The following is a 10,081-nucleotide window of genomic DNA, read 5'->3' on the forward strand; positions in this document are numbered from 1 at the left end:
ATAAAACAAAGGTTAGCTGTTAGTGAACTGTCAGTGAAACATACTGACAGCGATGTGAAATTGGATTGTTTTCGTAGTGCTGCTCAACTCTCGTTGGTACAACAGGTATTTTAAAATTGAAATTTCAATGTCACATTAATGAGGAACAATTGGAATAGCTGGTAAAAGTCTTGAGTAGAACACCTGGGTGGCATCCACCAACAACACAACCTGTTGGATGGAAAAGACTGACAAGGCCCTCTGCACCCCCATGTGGTACAAAGTGGTATTACACCAGGTGCTGGTCTCGGGCCTCAGCGTTTCAAAACTACTGTCATAAATTCTCGTTTAGCTGGAATTCTCCGGGGCCTCTTGTGGTTAGCACTCTCGCCTTATGATGGGTTTGAATCCAGGTTGTGTTTGCACAACTGGACATCATTTAACGCCCGTATGTGGTTAACTTGGTACACGTTTCCTTCTGCTACTTGCAGTGGACTCTGATGATGCGATGGGGGGAAACACAAGCATCCTGTCCTCGCCGACGCCTCCAACGGCTGGTCCGTATGGGAAAGAGATCGGGGGAACCCCCCCACAGTCCCCCTCTGTGTCCACCGCCCTGTCTGGAGCTGGGTATGCCAACAGCCACAGTATCTACCCTGCACACTGTTGCCTTCCGGCAGCTTCATGTTGTCTGACCGCACGTTGTTCTGTGCAGATCTCCGTGTTCGGGCAGCGAGGTGATGGGGCTCCAGGTGGACTACTGGACCTGGCAAGGCCCCGAGAAGAAGAAAGACGGGGAGAAAAGAGACGTGGGACTGAAGAACACCCTGAAGAGCAACTTCCGTTCACTACAAGTCAGCCGCCTCCCTTGTGGGGGGGAACTCACCCCCCCACCCAGCATGGCCATGACCGTCGTTACCAAGGAGAAGAACAAGAAAGGTACGCCGGCTGACTTTGGAGTTTTCAGCTGTAGGGCGTGGATCTTTTTACCCTTCTCTCACTACTCACAGATAGAGGGAGAACAAATTCAGAAACTAAGCCAAATGTGTAACACGTTCTTCAGGACTTCGCCACCCTGCCTTCAAACCCCAACAGCTACGGCCCGGTTTCCGCGACAACAAGTGAAAGCTGTGATATTTCAATACGTTTGGGCCTTTTGTTTACACACAAATGAAGCTACACGTCATCGAAAATGATTCTATCTTGTTTTATTATTATATATAATATATTGTAACGACCTGTGTTTACTGTTACTGTTCTAAAAACATGCTTTGATTGACATGATTCCCCGGCAATATTTTCTTGTATTTGACTTGTTTTGTACTCTTATCAATGATTTGATGCAGCTTTGTGTCATTGAAAAAGTTTTTTGAAAATGATCTGGTCTGAACAATGTTCTATTGGAAACCATAGAGGGGAAAATATCTGTCGTAAATACCTGTCAATATGTAAACGTGGCCAGAAACCAACAAAAGCAAGCTGTTGAAATTGCCTAAAGGGACATCAGTGGCAGCTTTCATTTTGATCACTTTCTGGAGGCCATGCTAAGTTTAACTCTTGGTCCGCCCCCCGTGTGACCCCCTTCTAGAGTTCTATGGGTCTGCCCCGGTGCTGGCAACATTAAAAGAGAGACATTTTCACCTCCAGTGGCAAGCAGCGATAGGAAGTAGACTGCTGAGACTTGGTGAACCCATCTCTCTGTAACTCCACGCCCCCGTCCCTTTCATTTTCTCCTCAGCCCCAACTGACACTGACTCAAGTGTCACTGCTTGAGGCGCTTCATTGCACTTCACAGTCTCGTCTGGAGACACGCGCTCCAACACTGCTTGTGTTCAAATATGCATTAGTACTCCACAAGATGGGGAAAAAAAAAAAATAATAATAAATTAAAATCCTGTTTAAGTGTCAAGAAATACATGAATATATTTCGAGAGAGGAAAAAGGCGTTTTCATGACTCGGTCGCTTCTTCTTTCCATCTCCAGTTATTTTTCTCAGCAAGAAGCCGAAGGAGAAAGAGCTGGACTCTAAGAGCCAAGTGATTGACGGCATCAGCAGGTTGATCTGCACCGCCAAGCACCAGCACACCATGCTGAGAGGTGAGAGCGCCTCCAGCTGTAGCCGCACCGCCATCTGCTGTTGGGCCAACACACCGGCCCGCCGGTGTAAATAAACAATTATGCCCCCCCCACACACACACACACACACACACACAGCTGTCGGTGTAAAATGAACCCAGCTCGGACCGTACCATTTTTTGAATGCGCCGTTTACCTCTCTGTCCTTCCTTTTCTCCCGTTTCTCAGTCACCATAGACGGAGTGGAGTGGAACGACGTCAAGTTTTTCCAGCTCGCCGCCCAGTGGCCAACGCACGTCAAGCACTTCCCGGTGGGAATCTTTGGTTACACGAAGCCTGTGTGACCTCCACACCACACCACCCCCCACCCCAACCCCCCCCCCCCCCCCCCCCCCCCCCCCCCCCCCCCCCCCTCTTGTGCCACCATCTGCTATGAAACCAGCAGACTCTCCGCTGCACTTGTCTCACCGGGAGGCGACCGGGAATCAGAGGTGGAGCCGCCAGGCCTCACCCCACCTACCCCACCCCGACCCACCCCCACCCCCACCCCAAGGCAGTAATAGTTTTCCTGTGGAAATCTTACTGACCCACAACCACGTGTTTCAAGACACAAAATTTCATGTCGTCAGTTTGATGTTTTCGATGTTGTTGGGTGTTGTTGTTTTTCTCTTTTCTTTTTTACACACTACAAAAAGAACAAGTACTATTTTGTAAGATTTGTGCTACCGCCTCGGAGGTATTTTGAGGTTTTTTGACAATTTGCCACGTTTCGATAATGGCAGCTGTGTTTGCACTTTGTTTTTTGTTTTTTTTGTTAACATTTTATTATTTCTGTGAAATCCTACAATTATTGTTACTCTATAGACAATGGAGGAGTGTGCTGGTGACGTGCAGTGGCGTGCGTGAGATTGTTGGAGACCGTGTTTGTGTTTTGTCGTTGAAAGTTGGAATATTGCTGTGAATCTAGATGGAAACCTTCTCTTCTAACTCAGTTCTGGTTTTTTTCTTTCTTACTCGTCCCTTTACTTTCCCGGACAGGTCAGTTTTTATAGGAAGGTGCGGAGAAATCCAATTTTTGCCTGGTTGTTTTGAAGCGCACTGTGTAACTAAAACAAACTTACATAACTCACGCAAGGTGTTTTGAAGGTAGCTATAATGAATGTAGCTATGACACATTTGTTCATTAGATGAGTTTAATATTGCAGAAACGGATTCTTTTTTGGTTCCTTTTGGCGAGCGTGTACATTTCTACTGTACAGCAACAACCACTTAGAAGCAGGGTAACAACTTTTAATCCAACTCCCCAACAGCTGAAAGCCAAATTTAGCCTGTATGAACTGTCTTTACTGTTCCTCACAGCTGCCGTCTCCACCCTGTGTTGTAATCGGGCCTCTTTTGAAGTCAGTTTCAGGTTGAATTGGTTCGATGGCGATAGCCACCATGTGTTTTTCGCTCGCACCTTGCTCAACCTAGACTGTGCATCGATGTGCCAAAAGTCAAGTTTGTTTTACAGTCGATCGCGAGAGAGCTCCCCGGCTCGGCCAAACGTCGTCCGTCACCAAGTCAAGTTGTACATTTATCGTGGTCCCTGTGGAGATCATTGTTCTTAGAACTTATTTTAGCCGAGCATATGTGTTGGAGCAGTGGTTTTCAAAGTGTGGGACACCGGAGAGCTTCTCCCAACGTGATTGTTTTAACTTTCTTTTTTTTTTTTTGTGTGGTCGTGGTAAAAAAGAAAAAGAAAATTTGTAAATGTTTTAGTGAGACACAGATTTAGAAGAGAATTTATTGTAAAATAATAAATATAACCTCTAATCAGTAAGTGTAATATTAATCAAGAATCATCTAACTGGCATGAGAAGACTTTTAATGTTCTGTAATGTAAAAAAAACCCCAAAAGAATTAGTGTGATACAAAGTACGTAACAGTTGGGTGTAACGTCACTCCAGCGCTCATCCCGCCACACTTTGAAAACCCCTGCGCGAGAGCATTCGGTCGAATGCTCACTACGTGAATTGTTGGCAGATCTGAACGATTACCACCGTGTCCTGTCTGACACGGCTCCGCCGAGGACGGGGCGTGCGAGTCGTAAACCCGAACCACTCCGCCGGGGTCAGTGTCGCGTCAGCCCCCCCCCCCCCCCCCCCCCCCGTTCCAGGACCGTCACAGACGCAGAACGGCTCGACTTGAAACACGCCATGACAGCCGTGTCGAGCGCAGCGCGAGCGTTGCTTTTGAAATGCCACGAGGAGCGAGCGAGGGAGCGGAAGTCTCCGCCACAGATGTCCAAGTCACTGCCTAACGTGTGTCTGTGTAGGTGTGCTCCGTGTTTGATGGTACTCCCTGAATAGTGTTACCGTGAACCTTTTGCAATAGGAAACCTTTGGACAAAGGGCCTTCTGTGTGAGTTGGTTGCTTTTTTATAAAGTGAAGACTTTACAAGCTTTGATAGGCTGGCTTTTTTTTTTAAAGTATTGTATATAAATATATACAAGAATATACTATTGTGAATTGCAAACCCTCCCCCCCCCCTCCCTTTTCCAGTAAATTGAAAGCACAAATAGTGTATCTTATTATTTCTAGACATTAATGCCAAATATATTTCCAGAACTCATTAAGTCGTCTTGTACAATGCAAACACTATTAGGTATGTTATATCTCATACAGTTCCCTCACTTTGTAATGCACTTTCATGTGGTTTTATACACAATTGTAGCTCAAATTTGGGACACACTTTGTTTTTGTGTGCGCGTGTGCGTGTGTGTGGGGGGGGGGGGGGGGGGGGGGGGGTATAAAGTGATGAGAGTTGTTATATTTGAAATGCAAAACCACTACCTATGGTCAAGGGAAGAAAGCTGGTGTGATGAGTTTATTACTGATGTGTTGGAAGGCCCTTTGAGGTGTGAAAAAGCATCATGGCTGTCTGTTACCTAATGTTTTGCCACTTAAATTTTTGCAGCTACCGCCATTTGTTCTGCCCGTGACCACACAGTCCAAGTTCTCCTGACCGGCCGACTTTAACTCGGGCTGCTTTCAGTGTTACCAGGGGCAGAGCTGCTTTTGACGGAATTTGTTAATGTGGGTTAGCCTTGAAACTATTACATAACAAGCATATTTCAATGTATTTGACCTTGAGTTCTCCTCTTCTTCTTCTTTTTTTTCCCGCCCTAAATCAGAGGTAGCATGGGGGTGTTTGACAAGACTGGACCAATGAGCAGGCATGCTCTGTCACCATAATCTAGCACAGCAAAACAAAAACAAAACCCTAACATCAGTGTTAATGGTTTTTTTTTTTTTACTGGTCAAACTACAGTAAAACACCATGCCATCTCATTGCTCCTGTTACTTGAAATGCCTCCCAGTGTCTTTGCACAAAAAAAACCAACCCTATTTTAAATGACATGACAGTATTTTTAAATTTACCACTCAAAAAATATGGGTTACTCTGCATGTTTTACAATAGATGTAAATATGTTTTGGATTTTTATATTGTTTTTGTTTCTTTCCATGCTCTCACAAGCAAGTTGTGTTTAATAAAATTTTTAATCTTCTGTACAAATGGCTCGTCTTTTATTCGTGTTCCACAGTCGCGTCACGAGAGAGAGCGAGGGACGGCGACGCGCGCCGGTTCCCGCGTCAGGTCGCGGAGATGGAGGGCAGGTTGATGTAGCTCTTCATGGGAGGCAGCGGTTTGATCTTGCGTCCCGCCCAGCCTCCTTTCCTCTGCCACAGGCCGCTCGAGGGCCGGATGCCCAGCCAGCGGTTGCGACCAGCTTTGCCGATGATTCTTTTGTTGTGGTCGATGTTGGAGACGCGCCCGACTGTCACCATGCACGTCTCCAGCACCTGCGAGAGTGTTGACACAGCGATTTAGCTTAATGCGGTAAAATATGTTAAAACAAGTGTAATCCTTTGGAAGATAATCCCACCTGAACCTGCTGCTTTGAAGGCAGCTGAACAATCACGGTGCCATTTACTTTGCGCAGCAAAACTCCACTTGTGCCTCGAAACAAAGAAAGAAATCAGATTTTAGTGGCTCAATATAAAGTCTATTCACAGATTTGTGTCACTTAGGTTGTTTTTTTTTTTTTTTAAATATAATCCATCTTCTCTGTAGGTCTCACAAGAATTACATGAAATGACACTTCAGAAAACTATACTATGGTGGTCCAGAAGGGCCAACAACACAACAACAAAGAGCCACATTGGAAGGATGCAGCAGTCGGAGAACTTTTAAGAACTTTTATTGGTGTGTTGCGGTTTATGTTGTTGTGTTGCGGCTTTTGTTGGTGTGTTGTGTTGTTGGCCCTTCTGGGCCACCGTACTATACACTTCAATCCAGGCTGCTTCACTATTTTCTGAAACAGTGCGACACCAAGTGGACAAATTAGGAACAGCACTTTAATTATATATATTTTTTAAATCGGGACACATCAGAATTGTCCCTCCTATGTCCTTTCCTATCTATTTTTCCTTAACCCGGGAAGTGTTTAAGTAGCGGCCATGATAAGGAATAGCAGAAGTGCTGGGAGCCACTGGAATCACAACGCTCTATACATCTGCTTTCTCCTTTCGTTTGTAAATCTTATGGTTACTACATATTCTTTAGTGTGTATTCAGCTGCTTTGTTTTACAGGGATCATCACAGCAGGTTGTGGCGTCTTCCACCATAGTTTTTAGACTATATATGTACTTCTTGTCGCAAAGTGATATTTGAGAAAAATTATACATGAAAGTTTTTAAGGCATGTTGCCGCCAGATCCAATATTACATTTGCTGGGAAGTGATCAACAATGGCTCAATTGTAGATGTAGCAGTACAGACTTATCAAGTTCAATTACCTGCAGCTCGAATGTACTGTGATCCCTTCCCTGGTTGGATTTCCAAGTTGTTCAGCAGCGTACCAACAGGGAGAGCTCCCAGCGGGTAGGCGTCGCCTTCATTGGCCGACACTGCAAAGTCAGACATTGTTCGATATTAACCTCGGTCATCTCGATGCAGCTCTAACAGGCCTATCGCCCGTCTCGTACCTGCCATGCGCCCGATAACTTCAGATGTTTTAATGGTGTCCCCGACTTGCATGTTCTCTGTCGCGATGAGCCACCTTTTCCGGTTTCCTCCTGCGACCAGTGCGATGTCAGCAGACCTGAAGGGACATAAATCCATTCAGAACACAATCCTGTTTTTCATCGTTCTATTATAAACAGTGATGGAAGTCGTTTGTGTGTGTGTGTGTGTGTGTGTGTGTGTGTGTGTGTGTGTGTGTGTGTGTGTGTGTGTGTGTGTGTGTGTGTGTGTGTGTGTGTGTGTGTGTGTGTGTGTGTGTGTGAAGCTGCTTACCTGCATGGGTCGTATCGGACTTCAATCACCCTTTCTTCAAAAGGCTGGCCCGCTTTTTCAGGTTCGTAGCGCAATCGCTGGAAGTCTATCCAGCGGTATTTTTGTTTGTGTCCTCCACCGATACCATGGGTACGGATTTTTCCTGTGTAGTGAACAAAAAAAATAACAAATTGTGTGCTTTTTTTTTTTTTTTTTCAGCTATAAAATGTTTGACTTCGTTGCTCGGTTTTGAATTTTGAAAACAGGCTACAACCATTCTCATGACAAGTTATGTCTGAAAATCTCAGCGAATGCAAGTTAAAAGAAAAGACCTCCCGTAAAAACCAGCGGCTGTGGTTACCTGTGTAATCTCGGCCTCCTGTCTTTCTCATCCCAATGGGCTTGATGGTGTACTTCTCCCTCTGCTTCCAGTTGATCCTGTTCTGCTCCAGAGGCACTGTGGTGAGGAATCCTCTGCACTGTCCCACTAGACTGTACATCTGAGGTCCCCTTGACCGGGCGACCACCTGCCAGCAACACAAAGAGAAACACACATAGTTTGTTTGGTAAACTCTGACAATGTGACTCAGTTTGAGTGAGGTGGCAGATGTTTAATTTTTACCTGTGAGGAGATCAGACCCGGCTGGGACAAAGTCAGGGAGCGCAGAGCTCGACTTAGACAGGACACCGCCATCACTGAACTGTCCTGCAGGCAGGGAGGAGAGTGAGATGCTTTGAAAGGTCTAACGTAGTCTCCTGTAACAGCTGATTTTACTGCTAAACCTTTAATGAAAATATGTTATCAAGATTATTTCAATTTAGCAATGCATGGCCTCAAAATGTGTTTCAAATGGATGTTAGGCTTTTAGTCATATAATAGTCTGAGCATGTTCTAGAAATCCCACAAAATCAGCATCTAATTCTAAATTTGGCACAACTTGTATGTATTCAGAGACTGTCATTCACAAACAGGAACAATGATCCAGTTAATAAACAATATCAATACAAAACCACTTGTAAAGTCACAGATGAAGTCAATCAAACAGTAATTACCAAAGTGACTTTCTCTGCTTACGCTTGCAGGGATCTACATTTTAGTATTTGTGTTTATGGGAATACAATAATAATTTTCAATGACAGCGTCGGTTAGCCTGTTAGCTTAGCCTAGTCTTACTCAGATTACTTTGGCTTTCTATTCGTTTTCTGTTTCAATGGAGGGCACGCAGATTACACCGCGTCTCATGTTAACTTCATGACACAAACCTGAGTTTGATTCGATTTAAACCAACATGTAAACCCGTCTTTATTCCATCCACAGTTTCCTCTCGATGTCCTTCACCATCCTGCACGCTGCGTCGCACACTGATGACGTAGTCCCTGTATTTATCTATTGCATTGTGTGTGTTTAGAATAGTGTACACGCTATGCACGTTCATGTATACCATTTATATTGTCTTTAAAATATTTGAAAGGTGTAGATTGTCATGTATTTGTTTTGAATCCGTCTTTAACCACATTTCCCAACGACTGTTTTGACGTTGGCCTCTAGGTGGCAGCACTGTCAGCTCAGATTACAGATCTCCCTCACTGTGTCTGCAATAATCTGAACCCCTGGATCAAGGAAATGACTCAAGGACACGGGAAACACTTGCATAATTACGTATAAACAAATAAATTGACCACAAATATGCAGGGAACAAAATCCCTCAAACAGCCCCAACAAATTAAAAGACGTGATATCAAGTGTCAACCAAACACAGTCTTTCAGAACACCGCAGCAAATAGATGAAAAAAACAACCAAGGGGATGATTAAATCGTCTGGGAAGGGGCTTGGCAGGTACAAAAGCAGCGCATCATAACACAGTCTTTGCATCAATAACATTATGATTATTATTTAGTCTCACTCAGTTTATTATTTGATTGTATGATGAAGTACATAAAAGCAAAAATTTTACATATTGTACTTTTAATGATTCCACCCGTATAAACCTATAGAGCTTCCAGACTACTCAGATAAAATGAATGAGATCTTTCCAATGAAAGGTGAAATACCATCAAAACATAAAAAGTCTAGTTGCATTTGTGATTGGATTTAGCATGACAGAAGTGACATGGAACATTAATCACAGACTGTTTCAGAGAAATACGTAGGTGGAGTTACAACACAGTGCTCAGAAGCTCATTACTCATATTCAACACATGTCATTCCTGGTACCACCCGTTTTCCTGAGGCCACAGTTTTTGCTCTGATCAAGTATTGAATTGCACTTTATTGTTTACAATATGGTGCACATGTTTTAGAGAATTAAACAATAGGAATACAAATAAACCAGGATGACACTCAAGTATGAGAAGTTTAGTGATTTCTTTAGTTGCACAAATAAGAGACACTTTAAATTAATTTGTAGCAGAGGTGGCAGAAGTACTCACAGAGAAGTGCAGATACTCGTGTGGAAAAAAAGACTGATTAAAATAACGGGGATGTTTAACTCCTTTACTTGAGTAAAAAATAGAAAGCATCGGCTTTGAAATATATTTAACTGAAGAAAGTTTCAATGCATTTCGGCTGCTAAGTAAAAATGACTCTTTAAACATATAGGGTTGAGGGTTGGGCTTTCTATAGACGATTGAGAAAGTATTTTACACTTACAACCAGAGGCTGCCGCTATACAGCCTTATTGGTATATTGTTAAGGAGTGGAGGATG

General features: G+C 43.9%; 2 protein-coding genes across 3 annotated transcripts in view; one reads left to right on the forward strand and one right to left on the reverse strand.

Moving 5' to 3' along the window:
- The window catches only part of LOC308120980 (phosphofurin acidic cluster sorting protein 2), a 49,387-nt gene extending 45,455 nt beyond the window's left edge, over positions 1-3,932 (forward strand). For both annotated transcript variants that reach the window (XM_080481964.1, XM_080481965.1), the window contains 4 exons: positions 471-609; positions 695-918; positions 1,963-2,076; positions 2,284-3,932. In XM_080481964.1, the coding sequence (XP_080338090.1) occupies positions 471-609; positions 695-918; positions 1,963-2,076; positions 2,284-2,399 (593 nt within the window). In that variant the 3' untranslated portion in view covers positions 2,400-3,932. The remainder of the gene's footprint in view (positions 1-470; positions 610-694; positions 919-1,962; positions 2,077-2,283) is intronic.
- A 702-nt stretch (positions 3,933-4,634) lies between these two features.
- On the reverse strand, positions 4,635-8,755 carry mrpl2 (mitochondrial ribosomal protein L2). Its single transcript, XM_080481966.1, has 8 exons — positions 8,638-8,755; positions 7,997-8,080; positions 7,736-7,901; positions 7,396-7,537; positions 7,086-7,201; positions 6,897-7,007; positions 5,985-6,058; positions 4,635-5,901 (listed from the first exon to the last, which is right to left on the reverse strand). The coding sequence occupies exons 2-8, from the start codon at positions 8,066-8,068 to the stop codon at positions 5,692-5,694; spliced, it is 891 nt and encodes a 296-aa protein (XP_080338092.1). The 5' UTR covers positions 8,069-8,080; positions 8,638-8,755; the 3' UTR covers positions 4,635-5,691.
- Between the last annotated feature and the right edge of the window lie 1,326 nt (positions 8,756-10,081).

Source organism: Lipophrys pholis (genome assembly GCF_963383615.2).
Source record: "Lipophrys pholis genome assembly, chromosome: 15".
Taxonomy (NCBI): Eukaryota; Metazoa; Chordata; class Actinopteri; order Blenniiformes; family Blenniidae; genus Lipophrys; species Lipophrys pholis.